Source organism: Phascolarctos cinereus, unplaced genomic scaffold, assembly GCF_003287225.1.
Source record: "Phascolarctos cinereus isolate Bilbo 61053 unplaced genomic scaffold, phaCin_HiC Scaffold_8;HRSCAF=390, whole genome shotgun sequence".
Lineage (NCBI taxonomy): Eukaryota > Metazoa > Chordata > Mammalia > Diprotodontia > Phascolarctidae > Phascolarctos > Phascolarctos cinereus.
This window is the reverse complement of record NW_027556291.1, coordinates 20993658-21014745: the sequence shown is the minus strand read 5'-3', so window position 1 is coordinate 21014745 and position 21088 is coordinate 20993658. Positions and strand designations below refer to the sequence as shown.

The 21088-nt window shown below is 39.0% G+C and overlaps 2 protein-coding genes across 12 annotated transcripts in view; one reads left to right on the top strand and one right to left on the bottom strand.

Annotated features, from left to right (window-relative positions):
• Positions 1-9834, top strand: part of ZNF711 (zinc finger protein 711) — a 127237-nt gene extending 117403 nt beyond the window's left edge. For 8 of the 11 annotated variants that reach the window (XM_020964504.2, XM_078147940.1, XM_020964507.2 and 5 more), the window contains 4 exons: positions 1580-1717; positions 2887-2931; positions 6206-6349; positions 6988-9834. In XM_020964504.2, the coding sequence (XP_020820163.1) occupies positions 1580-1717; positions 2887-2931; positions 6206-6349; positions 6988-8165 (1505 nt within the window). In that variant the 3' untranslated portion in view covers positions 8166-9834. The remainder of the gene's footprint in view (positions 1-1579; positions 1718-2886; positions 2932-6205; positions 6350-6987) is intronic. The other 3 variants (XM_078147939.1, XM_078147938.1, XM_078147937.1) reach the window with 2 other exon arrangements.
• A 1273-nt stretch (positions 9835-11107) lies between these two features.
• Positions 11108-21088, bottom strand: part of POF1B (POF1B actin binding protein) — a 49041-nt gene continuing 39060 nt past the window's right edge. Inside the window, exons 9-17 of the mRNA XM_020964631.2 lie at positions 20243-20317; positions 18874-18966; positions 17206-17319; positions 16003-16155; positions 15617-15736; positions 15170-15298; positions 14699-14781; positions 14022-14136; positions 11108-12801 (exon numbers count right to left, since the gene is read on the bottom strand). Coding sequence (XP_020820290.1) covers positions 12796-12801; positions 14022-14136; positions 14699-14781; positions 15170-15298; positions 15617-15736; positions 16003-16155; positions 17206-17319; positions 18874-18966; positions 20243-20317 — 888 coding nt within the window. The 3' untranslated portion in view covers positions 11108-12795. The remainder of the gene's footprint in view (positions 12802-14021; positions 14137-14698; positions 14782-15169; positions 15299-15616; positions 15737-16002; positions 16156-17205; positions 17320-18873; positions 18967-20242; positions 20318-21088) is intronic.

Here is a 21088-nt window from a genome sequence, read left to right as displayed (position 1 = left end):
TACTTAATAATGCTTGTTACCTTCCCTCAGAGAATCTTGGTTTAAGGGGGCAGAGGTTATCCAGGTCACCGTGCCCCATTCAGTGTTAATGACCGTCAAAGTGGGCTAGCTCTTACCCCTTACCTTGCTATATGGATACCCTTTTATTAAATGACTTTTTTATTCTGAATTTAAGCACCAAATGAAATGGGCATTTACATGGAACAGAGTAGAAAAATAGAATTGTTTATGAAACTGCAAGTCTATTATGTACTGCTTGCATTTCTGTTTCATTTTGTAGCTCTCAAAGCTGTCTTGTTCATCTGTGCTTCTTTCTTCTCTTCCTTCTGCATTTGTGCATTTAAAAAAAGAAACCTCAATTCTCTTTCCTTCCCATCCCCTCTTAAACCTCCCTTCCCCCCCATGACACCTGGGGAGGGGAGTCAAAACAAAAAAAAATACATAATCAAGTAAAATAAATGTATATATACCCATCTTGCATGTGGCTTCCCCCCTCCAAAAAAAAAAGAGGGGGAATAGGGGGTACCAAGCTATTTCATCATGTGTCTTCTGCCGCGGTCCCTCACTGCTCTGCAGTCTTCCTTCTTTCTTTGGGGAGTAGGAGTGAGAGGGGAGATTTTTCCAGCTAACTCTTAATTCTGTCCCCAAATTGATCAATGTGGTGAGTGAGGCAGTTGTACTGGTCGAACTGGTTCTTTCTGTTCCTCATTCAGATCAGCTTGGAAGGAATAGTGAGCTGGCAGCTGTTAGCACTGTAGGTGTGAAGTGGGAGATGGCTTGCTTTCTTCCCCTCGGTGGTTTGAGATGGGAGACACAGGGATAGGAAATGGGAGCAGAGCCCCAAGCAGGGAGGGCAGCAAACAAAAGCTTCATTGTCTAGGTAAACGTGAACCAGTTTCTTGGGCTGCCAGAAGGAAACCTTGGTCAAGTTGGAATCATGTCCTCAAGCACCAGCATTGAAGAGGATACTAGCATGTTCGTTTTGTTTTTAACGGTTTCATTCAATCCAACAAACATTAAATATCTGGTCCACATTAGACTTTGCTATGACTAGTTGGGTTTTTCTGACTTGTGTGCTTTTGTAGGTGAATGTAGTCAGTTATTGCTGTGAGTTCCTTGAGAATAGGGACAGTCTTTGGCTTTTCTTTGTGTTCCTGATGGTTAGTGACGTATAGGCCTGGCACACGGCAGGTGCTTAATAAGTGCTTAATGACTGACTGGCTGTTCCTGTGGGAAAATAAGTTTTGAATGTTGAGTCAGGATTTCAGAAGGAGCTTGTGGTACCTAGCCTGCATAGTTGGATGACTACCACTTCTATTTCAAGTCAAAGCTTACATAGTCACAAAGAGCTGTTTTCCTAGGATCAGGTCTTACCAAGAGGATTAGGTGATTTTTTTTTTTAAGGTATGGGGGGCTGAAAAAGTCAATGCACCTCCTGAAGTGTCCGGATAACACTTAAAAATATACCATCCTAAGCCACCAGAAAGACCTTAGAAAGGCGAACTGTTTAAATTGTTTGGAAAGCTGTACCCATTTCATTAAACATTTCAGCTTATAATTTAGACTTTGTCCTATTCAGATTGTGCTGAAATATCTGATGAAGTTTACATGGAAGTCATTGTAGGGGATGAGGAAGCCCCTGCTCTTCCTGAGGCCCAGCTGGAAGACTCTGATGTGAATAACACATTTGTTCCTGTGGCCTGGGCTGCAGCATATGGTAGGATACCCTTCTTTCTTATGCTGAAGTCAAAAATGTGCATGACCAATTCATCAAGCCCATTAATATACTATGCTAATGCCATCATGAATTGCATCAGTTTACTGAAGTGGTTCGGCATATTTCCTCCTTACACCAGATTAGTAATTTCATAGTACCTTACAACATTGCTGCAATCCCATTCCTTTGGCTGGAGTCCAAGATGGACTCCTCTGCCTTTCCTGCTTTCCTTCTAGAAATAGCCCATATGTTGTATGGCAGTTTTTGAAAAGCCAGCTTTCCATTCTGTAGGCTGTGTCTAGCTTTCACATCAAAGACATCAAGTGGACAGATTGATCTTTATTTTTCCTTCCCAACAGCCTCCCTCTTTTCAAATGATCTTCACTAACTGCGTTGTATCTTTTTAAAAAAATCTACTATATATACATGAGGGCCATAAAATACAAACATTGTACTGATTTATTTTTCCCCAAACAGTAAATACTCTTTGGAAAAAAATATTTTTTCCATTTTGAAAAGATTGTTACTTTTGCTATTTGAATAAGAAATAAAGCTGTTGGTTTTTATGAACACTAGAATATAAAGCAATTTTTTGGTAGAGAAATAAGTGATGGGAAATAGATTTACATAGCACATATCATAGAATTACAGCTTTAGAAATGAAATGATTGACCTTGAGTCCAATCAGTCCAGTGCTCACATTTTATTTACATAGGAGATAACTGACTTATGTAAGACCATACAGCAGATTCACAGAAGCATGATGCAAACCTCAGTATTCTGAATCCAAATCCACTTATTTCCAGTGTATCCTTACACCTTTCTTTTTGTCTTAATTCTCAGGATGGCTCAGGTATACCTTAATTTTTTAAATCAAGTGCAAATTATTTTCTACTAATTTGGCTTTAAAAGTACACAGAAATAACTACCTAATTTTGAACATGAAGTTTGAATTGTTTTTCTGGACAAAAGTGTTCAGAGGTGCTGATTTTTTTCTCTCCCCTCCCCCTTTGGAATTACTTTTCTCATATGTGGAATGAAATCAGGGAGAAATAAAAATTTTAACTCCTTGAAGGAAATGCAGAATGTAACATTTCGTAGATGGGTAATGGCTTGCCTGTCATCACTGTAATCCACTAGCATTTCAGTTTGTCACTTATTTTTTTTAGGAGATGAAAGTCTTCCCCAGAGATATGAAGAATGTGAGGCCTCAGGTGAGACTGTAGTTTGATATGAACTATTAGGCATAAGATACATTTTTTATTATATATAGTAAGTAGAAAACTTAGTTATGAAGATTGGGATTTAGGTAGTATTTATACACACAAAGTAGTTGGAACTGTTTAAACTTGCCTGGGTAAAAAAACCCCAACAATTTCCCAGATTAAGTCATTTGGATAGTGTTTGGGGAGTCATATAGTGTACACAGAAAAATCCCATGTGTTTAAATCCCGAATCTGCTGCTTACTAGGTATGTCATCTTTGATAGGTCACTTCATATCTGTGTTCTTCTATGAAATAGAAACTACACACTTAAGGAGGAAATTTATAAGAAGTCATTTTGTTTAACTGTTAGACATTTTTATATGGATCCAGCCTTATTATGTTGATCTTGATAGAATTTATGAGGACATAGATAATGAGAGTTGCTTAAGGCCTACTGACTTCTCAAGAGCTCTTCTGCCTACATATCTCAGGCATCTCAAACTTAGCCTGTCCAAATCAAAGTTCTTTGTTCCTTGCCATCTGCCCTGCCGTCTGAATTGCTCCATTTCCATTGAGAGCTCTACTCTCCTACCAGTCCGGCAGGGCTGAAAGCCCAGAATCGTGTTTGTGTCTGTCTGTCTGTCTGTCTGTCTCTGTCTGTCTCTCTCTCTCCCCCTCCCCCTTCCTCCCCTCCACTCCCCCCACCCCCCACCCCAGCCTTGCTCATTCCACTTCTCTCCTAACAGTCCATCTTAATTGGTTTATCCCCCTCTCCAATCAGCTGTATATACTGCCAAGTTCATACTTCTAAAGCACAGATGTCACAGTGCCACAACCCTGCTCCACAAGCTTTCACTGGCTCCCAAGGAGAATAAAAATAATCCTCAGCCTGCCTTATAGCTGCTTTTTCACTGTTCTTTTCTAGCCCCTTCTTCTCCACACATAGTCTACTTCAATTAAATTTGCCTCTTCCCACCCCTGCCTTTATACAAGGGACTCAGTGTCTGGAATGCACTCCCTCCTCCCATCTGTCTCCTAGATTCTCTAGTTTCCTGTTTAAAAATTTTAATGTCTTTTATTTTTGCATTGCCTTTATTTCCCAGTTATATTTGTCCTCTACTCCTAGGAGCCATCCCTTTTATGGAAGCCCCTTGTGAGTAAGGATTGTTTCATTTACTGTATTTGTATCTCCAGGACCTGGTACATAAGAAAAACATAATAAATGGTTGTTAATTGATTAACAAAGAATGAAAGAGGGGGAGGGAATCAGTTCTGCAGAACTAACCACATCCCACATGGTGTTGCACACCATTGGATACACCCCCCCCCCCACCCCCAAAGGAGTGACGAACAGTCTTACTCTCTTTTTGGGGGATAGGTTTGGTCATTGTCATTCTCTACTCTGTTTCAGTTACAGTTCTTGCTCTTTCCATTTGCATTGATATCATTGTTTTCTTCAGGTTTTACCTTGGGTGAGGCAGGGTTGGGGGTTTTTCTGTTGAATGTGGATTTAACTGTAATTACGCATCTGGCACAGAATTCCTTTTCCTGTGTGAGCAGGGGGTTGGAGGAGAAATGATTGAATGAGTTTGCAGAAAGCAACTAAGAGGCTTTCTGGTCACATGACCCCTTGATTCTGTCTCCCAAATTGCTGCCTCCTAAATGAGACTTTTTGTGAGCCTCCTAACTGTAAGTGTTCTCTCCCTCCTGAAATTTAATTTCTCTGTATAATCTGTTTTGTATTTACTCAATGTACATAGTCTATCCTGCCAGTCAATTAGAGGCTCTTTGAGGCCAGGAGCTGTTTAGGTTTGTATCCCCAATACCTGGCACATAGTAGGCACTTTTATGTTTGTCATAATCTTCACCAATGATGGCAGTACACACTTCAGTGGGATGATAGATCTTTTGAAGTATTGATACTTGGAAGTATTAACTAACTCTAAAATGTGGTTCGATGTCCTTGCTGATCTTGGATTTTCCTCTACTGTGTAAGTGTTGAGCATGCTGACTGGGAAGGGTTAAAATGAAGATGATGTGATAGTTTTTAAATGCGTTATTAAATGGAAAACGCTTGCTAAGGTTTGAAAGGGGGATGGTGTTCTGGAATTTGGGGTTTTCGGGATAGAGTTGTGTCATTTTTGAAATTCAGATATTTGGCAGCCAGGTCGATTTGAAAATGAGGTAGAAAATGATTACTGAATTGATGAGTCTTTTTTTATTGGATTCCTGTGATTTGGGTGGTATTGTATTAATTTCTGTGATAACCAAGGATCTACTTGAGCAATTGGTTTGTTTTGTTAAAGACATAAGGGTTCCTTTTAGTGAAATGCCTTTTGGCTTTGACCCACAGGTAGTTGTTGTTTTTCATTTTTGATTTTTCTTTTAAGCAAAGGAATTTTTCCAGCATGACAAAACTATACGCACATGCTGTCTCTATCCTTGGAAGGTGATTAACAATGATGATTTAGCGGTGCGTTGCAGAAGTAATTGTTTGAGAGAAGCACCTATCACAGAGTCCGAGTCAACCTGCCATATTGGTTGAACTTAGAATTTTTTAAGCCCTAAATGAAAGCCAGTACCTGCACTCAGCACATTAATCCGCTCCTTCAACCGGATTCCATCCCCTGCCAAAGTGCCTGCCAGTGAGTACTGCCCAGCCAGACGGAAAGGGAGTGCTGTAGGAAGACAGGCTAGGCAGTTGACAGTCATCAATGAGCTAGTGTGTTCAGGTGGACTCTATAAAAAGTTCCAAATAAAATAGACCCTTTTTCTGTGTGTGGGAGAGACGGACAGATCGACAGAGACATTCTGTTTTGCGAAGCCAGGACTGCTGGCAGCAGTAAAATCAGGAAGCACACCCAAACCCACACAGCTGAACTGTTTTTATTTGAAACTTTTACAGTCATCCTGAGTACTTTGGCACATAGACATGGGGGAGATTGTTTGCCAAACCTTTCATTGCCTCTTCTTCCTTTCGGATTTTTTGGTTGGCTTTTACTGGTAGGTAGGTAGACAGAGGTTTTGGCCTAGCTTTGGGGGAATTGCAGAGGGGAGTGGGCCTAGACTCAGTGGGATCTTTTTTCATTTCACCTTCATTGTATGAGTAGACTCCATTTCAGGGTGGGATGGAGTAGTTTTAGGTTGACTTCAGACATTGTGTAAATGTTACTTTTGTTCAACTTATCAAAAGGGGTAACCTGCTAATATCCACTAATACATTTGACCAGAACACAATAGAAAATCACCCTATATAGCTTAATTGTCTTTCGATTTTTTCAGGCAATAATTTGGAGACCAGATTAGAAAATAAAGATGGTACCTCAGCACAGTACCTTCAGATTTGTGATAGTGTTAACTCAAATAAGGCACTTAAACAGAAGTCCAAGAGAAGGAAACGGGGAGAAAGCAGGCTATGGCCAACAGGTAAAATACTGGGTGTTGTGAATCGGAAAAGGGCTCCAAGTCAGGGGAGACCTCCATCCCACCTCCAGCACCTTCCTAACTGTGTGGCTGGGAGCAAGTCAGTCACTGTCTCTGGACCTCATTTCTGCATCTCTCAAATGATGCAATCATACCTGTAGCTCTCCCTTAAGTAGCATTATTGTGAGGTACCAAGGGGACAGGATATGTAAAGTTCTTTGGAAAACATAAAATAGAATCTATATATAGCAGTTATTATTTCAATAACAACTCACAAAAAAAACCCTTGAGTGTGTAGTCATTCTCCCTTCACTTATTTTTGTGTGGTGGAGGTCACTATGTGTCTTTTCATTGTGTGACTGGTAGTGCTTGCTTGCACTTCACTCCACGGCCTTTTTAAAAGAAGATATTTAGGTTGGTGATTTCCTGCATGGAGGGTGTGATGTGGCTGGCCAGCACACCACGTTAGTTAGAAACTGCTTTAAAAAATAGCCATTTTCCTTAAGGAAGGATCTCCCTACCAGGCCTCCCCCACCACCCCCATACTGAGTGTATAGGGAACTTCCAAGTAATATTTGCAGTGCTACCTATCTTCAAATCCATTGTTGAACTGTTGTCACAACTTTATTTTTTTAATTCAGCTCTTATAATTGGTCCCGATGGGCAGCCCTTGACTGTATACCCTTGCTATATTTGTGGGAAGAAGTTTAAATCCAGAGGATTCTTGAAAAGACACATGAAGAATCATCCTGATCATATGATCAAGAAAAAATACCAATGTACAGATTGTGACTTCACAACTAGTAAGAAAGTAAGTTTTCATAACCACTTAGAAAGCCATAAGCTTATGAATAAAGTTGATAAGACCCTCGAACTCACAGAATACACAAAAAGATACAAAGAAGCTAGTCCATTGAGTTCAAATAAACTTATATTAAGAGACAAAGAATCTAAAATTTATAAATGCAAATATTGTGACTATGAAACTGCAGAACAAGGACTGCTGAATAGACATTTGCTTGCTGTTCATAGCAAAAATTTTCCTCATGTTTGTGTTGAGTGTGGGAAGGGATTCCGGCACCCCTCTGAACTTAAGAAGCACATGAGGACCCATACAGGGGAAAAGCCATACCATTGTCACCATTGTATCTTTCGGTGTGCTGATCAGTCAAATCTGAAAACTCACATGAAAGCCAAACACGGCACTGTCTTACCATATAAGTGTGAGCACTGTCCCCAAGCTTTCTCTGAGGAAGCTGAGCTCCAGCAGCACCTGGAATTATTCCAAGGACATAAAACACACCAGTGCCCTCATTGTGACCACAAGAGCACCAATTCAAGTGACCTTAAGCGACATATCATTTCTGTCCATACTAAAGATTTCCCTCACAAATGTGAAGTGTGTGAAAAAGGCTTTCATCGTCCTTCAGAGCTCAAAAAGCATGGTGAAACCCATAAAGGTAAAAAAGTCCACCAGTGTAGACACTGTGACTTTAAAACATCTGATCCCTTTGTGCTCAGTGGCCATATCCTCTCTGTTCACACTCGAGACCTTCCCTTAAAATGTAAAAGGTGCAAGAGAGGATTTAGGCAGCAAACTGAACTTAAGAAGCACATGAAGACCCATAGCGGAAGAAAAATTTATCAGTGTCAGTATTGTCACTACAATACTACAGATGCCTCTGGCTTTAAGCGACATGTTATCTCCATACATACAAAAGACTACCCACATAGATGTGACTACTGCAAAAAGGGATTCCGTAGGCCATCAGAGAAAAATCAACATATAATGAGACACCATAAAGAGACCGTTATATAAAATGATACATATACATACACATATATATGTATTACACATATATATATATGTATAAAAAATAAGAAAGGAGTTTAGAGACTGAGATATGTTAATTGGAGAAAAAAAAAACCTCATGAACTGTTTCTCCTGGTTCCAAAGTTTGATATTAAATCATAACGTTACATTTTTGTATTAAAAGTCTTAAAAAAAAAAAAGCATTAGGGTTGCCAGTGATCTGATAGCCCTGAGAGTTGCTCATCACAGCTTGAGCACCATAGATGGTGGTTAGGGAGCTCCACAGAATAGTTACAGAAAAGACTGCTGAATGTTTATTTCATAGTATTATATGCATTGTTAGGCAAGGGTGGGGGGGGGCACAGAGAGAGAACTGATGGTGCTATTTGGTTGATTCAAAACATCATTTGCCTTCATGGTGCTGGGATGGGAGGTCAGTAACTTTTCTAGAACAACCAAGCTGCACGTCTTATGCAATTTGGGGATTGGGAAGGCAGAGGTAGGAAAAATGCCAGTTGATCAGTGATCACTTAGTCATTGGGTTTTTCTATAATACCTGGAATGGATTTCCAGAAATGGCTGAAGTTTTATTTGTCCAGTTTTAAAAGCATTTCATTCAGAAGCCTTTTAGGTTAATTCAGTACTTTTAAAAGCTGAATTTCAGAGCTGCTAACCTATTTGGTTATTAGATAGGTTGTTTAAGAGCTAGCATTAAATGAAGAGGTCAGGGGCAATATTCCATTGCTGAGAGTAAGGGAGAGGGGGCTGTAGGTGATAATTTCCCTTTTGCCTGACGCTGCAGTTAAATGTTCTGGATGGCACAGTTTGCAAAAGTGTATTTGCATCTGCTGTGGATTTGGAAGAAAATGGATGCAGCAATAGCGTTGCAGTTCAGCACTATTTTTCCTTAATGTTTTAGGAGCTTCTTTAAAAGTTTAAAAAAAGGTTCAAAGAACACAACTTTCTTAAATGACAATAAATACTTAGAGGTTCTTTAGGGCAGTTTTAGCAGATGTGATTCTTCTAGTCCTACTTGACTAACGTTAATTAAAAGGTGCAATTTTATGCCATTGTTGAAAATACCAATTTTATAATATTAAACATGCATTTTCATTCTGAGGCAGTAGTTATGCAGTATTTAACCAGAATAATATGCTGCCAATAGAATTAATTCAAAGATGGATCTTCAGTTTACAATGTATTCATTTAAAAATATGCATCCTTTTAAATGATGCTTTGTGTTAGCATGCTGCAAATCAAAATGGCATTTAATAGAACAAGCTGATCTAGGACTATTTAATGAAAAACCTATTCATAAATGTTATGCATTTAATGTGTATGTTTTACTTTTTTTAAGTTGCTTCATGTTTGCACACAGCTGTTGTCCACGTGAAAAAAAAAAAGGAAATTTAACTCATTCTCTAGCGTGGCTTTGTAATTCAGACAACCTTCATCCTTTTTGTTTTGTACCAGATGAGAATCAGTTCTTTGAGAATAAATTTTTTATCTTTTTGAAACCTTAAAAGGTTAAATTTGGAATTTGAAACAAACAAGGTTTTATGTGTCTGTAAATGATAACACACGCTGTAACATGAAATTGTCACTGTTATGTGGGACTATTATTTCTAAATGTTATTGTAACGAGCATACAATAAAAAGTATCTCTTGCACTTGATGCTTTTATGGAGTCTTTCTTGATTAACTTCTGATGCCTGAAGAATTTTTTGCATTCATTTTGTTGAAATATTTCTCTCTTTAGGAAATGACTTTGTTTCAAATTGCTCACTAGTGTTTGTTGTTTTTTTAAAGAAATCTCGTTTTTTAATTTTATTGATTTCAGTTGGGATCAAAATAAGATGTAAATTGCCAGTAGTGCAGGTCACAGTGATCCTGCCAACCAATGTTTCCACCAGCTTGTTAAAGTGGGGCCTGACTGGAAAACCAAAGGCTCTAGTGCTCTGTGACTAAGTATTTGTGAACAAATTTTATTAAAAAAGAGAGAGAGAAGTTCAACTTTGTTCAAATAGGAATTTAGAAACCTAGTTCTCTGGTTTTCAGATGAGACCACAGCCTCACTGGGAATACTTTTTACCAAGTATCCAGACCTGAAGCACAGGTTTAGATGACTTTAATGTATTTGTCTAAAGGCAAACAAAACATTAGACTAGGAGCCAGGAGACCATCTTGCCTCTGTCCTTGACAGTCTGTGACCCGAGGGGAAACTGACTCAATCTTTCTGGACCTCAGAGGGAGGTGGGGGAAGGGAGAATAGAATGAATCATGTCTTAAGGCCTTCCAGAGAAAAAATTCTGTTCCCTATAGCTTTGGATAGATGGGAGAAGTGCTTCTGGACAGAAAGTCAGGCCTACTTGGTGAGGTAGGGGGCCTTCCTCTCCTTGGTGTTCTTCAGGTGGTGTGTGGGTTTTAATACAAAGGACTGATCAAACTGTGATTGTCTTTTGAGGTCCCTTCCTCTTCAGAGATCCTGTTACTTCATACATTTACTTGAAAATTTTACATCTCAGCCTATTCTGGAGTGAATGTCAATGAAATTCATTACACTTGTTTGCTTATCACTGGAAGTCAGGTAATTTCTCATGTTTCATTTAATCTCTTATTCCATGTAGCTCAGATATTTAATAATTATTCTGATTTTCAGAACTTTAAAGTTTATGTGGTTAACCAAAGTGTGTATAAAATTTTTGAAATAAGGTGTCTGTGGAAATTGTCATCCAGAAGCAGAAAATAGGTCACTTTGCCAGTTACAGCATGTCCAAGAAGAGGTACCAAAATCCAAATACCATCACTTGGGGTAGTTTTCCCTTTTTTTTTTTTTTTTAAAGGTAACTGCACCTGTGAATGTGGACTCAAAAGGAGGAGTTTTCTTTGTGAAATGTCACCGCTCCTTTCCTTTGAAGGTACAACATCTCAAGAAAGACCACTCATAATTTACATTTTTTTCATATGCCATTTCCAATTTATTAAATTTGAAGAGGTTAACAAAGAGAATGAAATCCCATTTAATTTTGACACTATCTTTGCAATTTGCAGAGATTTTTAACCTGTGAAGAGAAAAGGCCTCTTCAGCCAGTTTCATTATTCTTCATCACAAATTGAATTAAGAACCACACCTTTAAATGGTAACATACAGGAGCATACACCATGGAATTTTGGAAGGTGGGTCCACCCTAGACTGTCTCTGGTTGGTTTTGTTCTTTTCTGGGGAGGGGAGAGAGGGCTGTTGTTTTTTTTTTAAATTTGCAGCAGCAGAAAGGCCTTGATTGTAATATGGCAACAGCATTGTCTTGTGGGCATGGACTCAGTTGGCAGGTGTAGTGACACACCCTGAAACCAAGTCACTGCTGTGTTTCTTGTCTTGTCTCAAGGTAAAGAAAATGACACCTGTTATAATTTTCAAACACAGAGAACTTTTGACCAGCTCACTTCATATTGTGTTTTACTTCCTTCTTTTGAAAGGGCTTTTATTACTGTTACATAGAGGAATTAACCTATAGGGCCCATGACCTCTTGTGTCCTAAACTATTAGAAAAAAATCCAGAATGCTTAAACCTTCATTTGCTACAATTCCAAAGTTCATCAGATTTAGATGTAAGCGCAAACCATGACCTTCTAAGTATGTCTCCTTATGAGCCATGCACCACACTGAAAGTGAATATAACAATTAGTATTGTACAGAAAGTATTGCTTTTTCCACTATTTCTTAAAATGGGAAGTTGATAAAATGCAGTGTTAATTTATTTTGCCAATTCTATGTAAATTTAGCTAGACATTGATGTTTTATCAGGTTTAAAAAAGTATTTTCAGGTTCGTGAGTAGTGGGGGGGGGCCCCCGCAGCATGGCACAAGGTTGTAGCTTTAAATTTCAGTTAAAACCAGGAACAGTTATTTACTGTTTCCCTGTCCATTTTGGACAATGAAGTGAAGTTATTTGTAGCTAGACAGCGATCATATCTTAATATGCAAATTAGGGGTTTACTCATTTATGTGAGGGAGGGGGCATTACTTTCAGTCCTTCAATTCTTTGATAGGTACTTGGAACAACCGAAGGACTATGTAAAAGTTCAGTGAAGTTATCTTACTTGTTAAGGAGTTGAGAACTCTCATCCTTTTTCATTGCTAAGTAAAGCAAACCATCACCTGAGATGTCTTAAAGAGAAACATACATAAACCTATAGCATCCCTTTCATTTGTAAGGAGAGAAAAAAATAAATCCAAGCTATATAAACACAGGTACTAATTAAATTGTTTTCCCTCCACCTCCACCCCTTCATCAAAAATACTATCTAGAGTAAAGGTGCATGCTCTGTCTAATGTGGGGGGAAATAATAGAATGGACTAAAGTCCCTGTCCCAAAAAGCTAATTCAGTGTCTTAGGAAGTATCTTTTCTAAGTAGTAGAGCATGCTCTTGGTACGTCTGCAATAAAAACTTAAGCACTCCCCTGATTCCATTGTAAATATATTAGGAAAAAAAACTGCCATCAACAGATCTATTTTCATTAGGCAGGTTAGCTGTTATTATGGTTCAAAATTTGCATTGACCTTAATTTCTCATATTTTCCAAGACGTAAGCAGTAACATAGTCATTGCGTGAACTTTGAACAGCAGGTGCTGAATTCATGGCTGGAAGGAAAAAAAATAAACAACACAATTGTTTAAAGCCTGTTCCTGGTTAGCTGAAGACATGGTTTTCTCATATCAGTCTGTTAACAAATCAGTGGTAGCATCCATGGACTTTGCATTTACTATGCAATCAGTGCCTTATTTGTTTGGACTTAATTCAGACTGGGCTTCTTTTAATATCGGGAGTTTCAACTCCACGGTGTCAGTAGTTAGTTAGGTATCCTCAACATAAAAATCAAGCTCAGGTGAATCAGTAAATGCTATCTATCTCCCTCTCAGCAGTAAGAAAGCTCGACATATCGCTTTTCCTTCCTTGTTACCTAAGGCCTTCAGCTTAATATCCTTGTCTGCCACTACGCTTAAGCAGCTCCAATCAGTGATCAGTGAATAAAGCAAAGAATGCTGCCCTGTAGGGGACATGATTAAGAACAGCAGAGGACTGCTGCTCAGCTTTCATGGGCAGATGAAGATGGGAAAGTACAGGTGCTCACCTGCCAATCTTGGAGCCAACAGAATTCTATCTTGTTTCCCTCTGTTTCGGGCTTATTGACCATGCTATCTTACCACAGATAACTAAGTTGGTTATAAGCATGGCAGATTGGGGAACCTCATATTTCTGAAACTTTCATCAATGGTGATTTTCCCTGGAATAGGTTATAGAGGTGCCAGGGTGTGGTGTTCCTGGAATCAGGACCCCAGTTCAAGAACTAACACTGTGGGATCTCTTTGAGCTGCAGTTTCCACATCTGGAAAACAGAGCTGCTGGTTGCTATGTATTTTAAAGTTGGTCTTAAAAAAGCATGTGATTGACAAATGTCCTAAGAATAAACCCGTGAGTTGCTGTTTTTACCATGTCCAACCAAGTCAGGTAAGTCAAATCACCTACTGCCCCTGGTTGCTAAGGGTTCTTTTAAAATCCTAAAATTAGTGGTCCATGGTCATTTTTATATGTCACATTCAAGACTGCAAGACAAATAATGGAGGGGTGCTGTAATAGAACTTGAGAGAGAGAAAACATTTTCAATACTAACAAAGTAAATTCAACCTATTCTTAAAAATATATATCTGCATTACCTGTGTTTTGTATGTTAGAAATTTGTTTCTAACACAGGTGTACGTATGCATAAAATACAATTTGGAAAACTTTTCTTAATCTTTCCTGACTGAAAAATGCCCCTTAGTGGTGGGTGCTTCACTTTTTGCTGTAAGAGAGAACTTACACTAGTCCATTTGTCTTCTGTCTTTTCAATGATAATGGTCTGGGTGTCACTGCCTGGGGGGATGTATTCATAGTCATCGTAAAGGAGCCCCAGAATTGGATATTGGGTTCTGTATCTAGTAAAAAGAAAAGGTAATTTTACAAACCAGTGTTTTGTGCTTTCTCCCCCTCCCCCCCCATACACAGCTTCTTTCCTTCTAAGGCCAAGACTTCATTTCATTTTGACTGTAACATCACTGGTTCCTCATTCACCCCTCACATCCCTGAAACACCTTTGTTTTGATATGTGGGTACTATTATTTTCTAGCCACAAAATGTTTATCAAACAATTGTGTACGAGAGCACATTGCACATAATTAAGAAAAATGTGATGGGGATTTCCAAAATGACTACTTTAAAGGAGATAAGGTTTAAGAATTGTCAGATGACACATTTTTATTCTGAACAATGGAGAACTCAGATTTAAACTTTAAGAGCGAATCTGCTGTTGAAAAAGCTGGACAGAAGACGAAAGAAAGCCAATAAAGAGTAATCAAACCAAGTGCTTTTTTTCCTCTACATTCATTAAGAGGGTTTGGGGGGAGAGAGATAGAGGATCATTAGGAAGAGCATGACCATGGCAGAAGTTATTGCAACACAAGAGCAATCTGGTTTTGGAATATTAGGAAAACACATTACTTTTTAGTGGTGGTGATAGTGGTCCTTCCAGCACCTGAGGCCTGATTATGGGATGATTTTTCTTGTCTCAATTTGGAGAGTTCCTTACAAATAAAAGGGATTATGATCATTTAAAGAAAACCATACTCCATGTATTTATTGCTTATGAGTGTAAGTATCTCAAGGAAGTTCCTAAGGAGCACCTATTTGTAGCTTCCAATCTAAAACGAGGTGGTAGATGTTTTTCATAGCTAGTACTAATTAACCATCTTGTAATATTTAATATAATCTCAGCAGTTAAGGCATAATAACTCTTAGCCCACATTTTTTGTTTTTAAGTTTTTATCATTTAAAATTGCTCATTAACCCTTGAAATCTAGGTCAAGAGCTTTTCCACAGGTACCTGATTCTAACTCCTATAAAAAAAAAAGCTATTGAGTTCTTCCATAGTTATCTCTCAATCTACGGGAATTATTTCTGTTAAGCATTCACCTCAGACTGCCGCTTTATAAGGCAATCTTTCTCTTCCAGTAAATTGGTCAATTCATGAAGCTTGAGCTGATAATCACTGCAACTTCCTTCCTTTCTTGAAACATCCTTTTGGAACTGGTTCAGTTGTGCCTAAAGTTAAGGAAAAATGGGATACCATGAGATCAATAGCAGTGGGCCCAAATTAATGCTTTTGGAATGAGCTTTCTTGGGATGGTCCTAGGACACAAGCTGGAAACCAAGCAGTGAGCCCTCTCTGCTGTAGTACTAAGGCAGTCTTGAGGTGCTAGGGCAAGAAATTCCTTCCCCTGTGGCCATTCTGTGTACATAAATGGATACTGCGTCACTGGGCCGAGAATCCAGAGGGCAGCTCCGTTCCCTAATGAGGCACCTGACCAAAACAACAGAACAAAGAGCTCCTACTAAACAAAGTCTCCAATTTGAACATACCCTCAGCTTGCCTATTTCTCTATCCTTCTCCATTCTCAGATTCTTCACCATTTCCATGTAATGGCTCCCAATCTCATCCATTTTAGCCTGTAGCACAGGGCCTGTACAGGTCTCAGATACCTACATGGGACAAAATTACTCAGTAATTTGCATCTTATTTTATAGCAATTCGTTTCCATAACAATTTATGATATTTATAAAGTACTTTGCATATAACCCTTTGAGGATTTACTATTATTTTAAAATGGGAACAGTAAGGCTCAGAGATAAACTGATTTGCCTATAGCTAGTAAGTATAAGAGCCAGGGTTTGAAAATGGGCCTTATGACAAAGTCTGTTCTTTACCTTATGCTGTACCTTCTCTACCCAACAACAGTTTTTAATACCTGTATTCTAAGGCTTTTATTCTCTTGTTCCAGATTTCTTTTACAATATTCTAATTCCTTTAGTCGATATTCCATATCTGACTGGCTGTGTCGAAGAGAAAGAATGGTTTCTTCCAAAGCCCGACATTTTGAAGTGGAGTCTTGTAGTCCTTGCTACAAGGAAAGAAAAGATCCATGAGATGAAGACATTAAAACTAGCTAAATCTTATCATCCCATCAATTGATGGTTTAGAGTTAACTGACTGACGTAAAGGTTTTGCTATGGCCAATTATTTTTTTTTAATTGTTCTTGCCACTAGCTGGTTTAGAGTTGAGTGTTTTAGGGTGTTTCCACCCTAAAAGTCCATCCAGTCTTAACTCTTCATTTCACAGATAGGAGTGACAGGGCAGGAATACTGATAAAATACAGCAGTAACTCCTTAGTGATCTGATAGTTCTCTAGTGTTAATCTTTCTCACAAGGGAGACCTTAACACTTTTCTGATTAGCCATAGGCCAGATAGACATGAAGAGACTATAGCCATACCATTTGATATTGATGACTGTGGCCCATGCCCTATGTCCCAGCCAAAATGTGGGGAGGATTCAACTCCTTCCTCTCTGACCTTGGGCAAGTTAATATTGCTTTATCGATATCATTTATTTTATCCTCACATCAACCCTGGGAAGAAGGTGCTATCATTGACCCATTTTACAGATAAGGAAACTGAGCCAGACAGGTAAAATGACTTGGCCAAGGTCACACAGGTGAGTAAGGTGAAATTTAAATTCATGTCTTCCTGATTCCAAGTCTAGAACTGTTACCTACTCCAGCACCAAGCTGGACTTAACCTTCTCGAGCTTTGATTAAGATTTAAACATAGATCTTCAGACTCTGAAATTCTACATTCTAATCATCATACCATGCCGAGGACTAGAGGCAGGAGGAGTCCAAGAGATGTCTTCCATTTGGGATTTGTTAAGTTTGCATCTTATCTAGAAGTATGTAGTCCTTGTCTCTGGTGACATAGTTCATTGAGGGCTGCTAGTATTTTATATCTGAAATGAATAAGGGGCTTGATTTCCCCAGATAGATTCTACTTACTGCACATAGTTGAGTTTTGATTAGGACAAGTTGTTCCTAGATGTCAACTTGGTTTAAAAATGTCTGTGCCATAACGACATCTAGAAAAAGGTATCATCATCATCAGGAGTCTTGGCCTACCTGCTGCTGGCGGTTATTGGCTCTCACTGATGCCAAGAGTGCTTCATACTCCTTTATCTGAGTCTCTTTGAATGCCAAATCTTTCTCCAGTCTTATCTTGTCGTTTTCCAGCGACTGTAAGAATAAAGTAATTTGTTCTGCTCTCAAATGATAGAAATTTGCTGATGGTCACAGAAATAATGGTTCACTTGTACTTTAAACAACATTTTCAAAGTCTTGTTAAAAATACTGAAAGTGAAAAAAATCTGCATATCGCACAATTTGGATAAATTGACTAAGTTCAATAAAATATAAGTATTTTTGTGGTTTTCTCTTCCCTCCCCTGACACATATAAAGATCTCCTGCTAATGATTCCCCTCAGGTGGTGAATTTTCAAATTGTTTTTACCACTTTACCCCTCAACAATAATACCCAAAGTCTTCTGGAAAGTACTGGCTATGGAAAAAGCATTTCAGAAAGCACTTTGCAAATCAACAGAGAATATAAAAGATTGAATTATTAAAAAAGGCTTCCAAATTACAATAGAGTGCTGTGCTATATATTGAGGATAAAAATACAATGAATAAGATAATCTTTACTTGCAAGCTTAAACGCGTTTAATATAGGAGATGCTATGCCCATATGTAAATATATACAGCATAAATATCAAATGAATAAATATGTACAAAGTGGATCAGGAAGAAGGGCACGGGGGGGGGGGGTCAAACAAGCCCATGTAGAAGATGATGCTTGAATTGCATCTTAGACATCTTCGATACTATGAGACAGAAGTAAGGAGGAGGGAGTGCATTCCAAGACACACAGATGAAGACAGACTGTCCTGTGTGGAACAGAGGCCAGTTCAGCTGGACTGCAGAGCACAGGAAGGGAAAGAAGTCCAACAGACTGGGAAGATGATATAAAGCTACGGGACAGAGCTAAAGCACTGGGTAACCAGATCTGAAAAGATGCCTTGACAGGCCTGAGTATTGGGCTGAATATAATACAATAAAGTCCAATAGGAATAAATGTTTAGCTTTATACTAGGGTTCAAAAAGTTGATTTTCCAAGGGAAGGATGGTTAAAATACATTTTATCTGAAAAAAAAAAAATCAGGGCGGTTGGTTTAGTGGACTTCAAGCTCAATAGTTCAGCTCATCGACCAAAACAGCTTCCAGAAATAAGGTGATCAGGCCACTGTGCTCTGTGCTGGCCAAACGGGACTTCACTCAGAAGCACCGCAGCTTTTAGAGCAGTAGGCTGAGCTGAGCGACCAGGACGGTTAGGAGCCTTGAGGTTACGTCCTATAAGAATCTCTTAACCAGGAATGTTTGTTTTTTCTGGAGAAGAATCGGGAGAGAGACCTAATAACCGTCCTCAAGCATGTGAAAAATTGTCACAAGGAAAAAGGATTAAATTATTGTTCTGTTTGGCCCCCAAGAACCAGAAGCAATGGGTAGAGGTTGCAGGGGAAAACACAGGCTTGATGTTGGGGTAGGGACTTTGTCCAAATTAGAGCTGAAGGTTCCTTCTCACTGGAGGTGTTCAAGTGCAAACAAGTCCACTGGTTAGAGCTTTATAGTGAAGATTCATTTTGTGGCCACTGAGGTCCCTTTTGACTCTGAAATTCTGTGATTCTTAAGTTATATAAACAGGGTCTGTTTAGATAAAAAGAAAACCAGTCTTACTGCCAAGTCATTTTGGAGATGACCAAGCTCCTCCCGTATATTGCTGAAGGTGGACAGCACCAGCCGGTGAGACTTGTTGGAGATCTCTCTCATCTGGAAGACAAGAATGTATTCATTACCTCTTTTTGAGGGAGAGGGGGAGCATTTTTGGTAGGAACCCTAACCCGAATTGCGCTCTAACCCTAACCCTAATTCTAACCCTAACCCTAACTCTAACCCTAACCCTAACCTAAATAGCCAATGCAAGGAAGTGAAAGTAGCAAGCCCTGGTGCCCCATGCTTTCCTTTACAAGTGAATTTTATTGGCAGCCTCATTAACAACTTCCTTTGTGGAAAGATGACCTTTCCATAAAAATGACCTTTGCATAGGTCATTTTGGGCAATCTGAAATCAACAATGAAACCAGTTAATTGAAAGGCAGAGTCTCTGCTTTTGTTTCTTCTGAAGCAAAGCTTTCTGAAGCAAATTACTAAACATTACTTTCACTGTTTCTTTATCCAATTACTATGAACATTCGACCTCAGAAAAATAAAATACATCTCCTTAGGATTATTGTTAAATGCAAAAATTGTACCCTAGGTTTTCTTTTTGTAAGGGATTTCAAGACCACATCAGAAATCCCGTCTACCAGGGCAAATTGGAAAAGTTAAGTGACTCACCCAAGGTCAACAGAGCCAGGATATGTCAAATAAGGGCTTGAACCCAGAGCTTCTGATTTTGAGGTTAGCCCTATACACTAGTCCACTCAAGAATAGTGAAATACCACTAGGTTTAAGTCTGACTGGATTATAAATAGGTAGTTGTTTCACATTTCAAATTAAGTGAGAAGGCCCCTCCAGTATATTCAACTCATTTATTTAAAAGAGAAAAGGCAGGTGGATTCATACCTTAGAGTGAGGGAGGGGCAGCAATCATTGTGAAAAAGCCTGGCCAAGTATTTTGTTCCTTCCAGACATCTGAGGTATAGCCTCTACCCTCACCCTACTCCTTCCACCACCCCAATCATGGTCCTGCTTAAACATTAGAGATTATTAACACCTGGTCTAAGGATTGAGAAAACACAGTAGGTCAGAGAAGTCTAAAATGTGCAATATTAGCAACAGGACTAGGAAGGAGAAACCCACTGGCAAGCAGCCAAGTGGCTAGGTGGGAACCAAGGCAGGGAAGAAAAGAAAGGAGAATCTTTTGCAACAGACCAATGCTGAGTATCCAGTGTAAAGTTCTACAAGCCATGTTATCAGATCAAAGTTTTGGATAGAGTAGCTCATTTTTACTCCTTCACATGCTTATGAGACCAGTCGGTTCATTGTCCAAGTAAGGCAGGCTTCTGAGATTTGGGGGGCAGGGAGTATACCCTGGTTCATCTCACCTGCAGAATGTATCGGATTTGTTGTTTTGTGAACTCTGATAGCCCTTTAGGAATCAAGGCTTCAATGTCTTCTGACTGTAAGAGAAAGAGAAAAGTCAGATGGCCTGACTCATTTGGGGGACCAGTAGTTCAACCAGCTTGATCTAGCTGGGGGGAGAAGGAAGGGGGAAGGGAAGCATGGATCATTTGAGAGGGTCCATTAACTTGCATGCAAAAAAAAAAAAAAGATTTTTTATTTTCACTCACCTCTAACTGAAATTTAGCATTTCTTTCAATTATTTTTAAACATGATTCTGAGAAAGGTTTAGAGTCCATAGGCTTCACCAAAGGGGTTCCAGGATACACAAAAAGGTTAAGAAGCCCTGATCTAATCTTAGAAGTTCTTAAATTTTTTTTCTACTAACACACCAGTCTAAAAGGTGTTGTAAATTTACTACATAGTCCCAAGGATGAGCAAATTCAAGATGTAGGAAACTAAATTGGGAAGGAAGACAACTGAAAAACTAATTGGATGTTCAATCATTTGGCAAATATTGACTGAGGGTCAACAGGTATGGTCCTATTAAATATCTGAAAAAGAGTGATTTTAGGATGAGAGTCTATTCCACACTCTCCCATGATGGGCTTCTTCATCACATGCTTTCAATAAACGATGCTGTTACTGGATGTTCAATAAGATTCGTTTATTTCCAAAGTAATGAAAACTTTGGGGAAATAGGAACAATCACAGAGTTGCTGGAAACATAGGCCGGGGTGCTGTGTTCTGAGTAAGAAACATCTCTTGTCTAGTACTTGAAGGTTTACAAAGCTCTTTCTTCACCACACCCTTATGCCCTAGTGTTTACA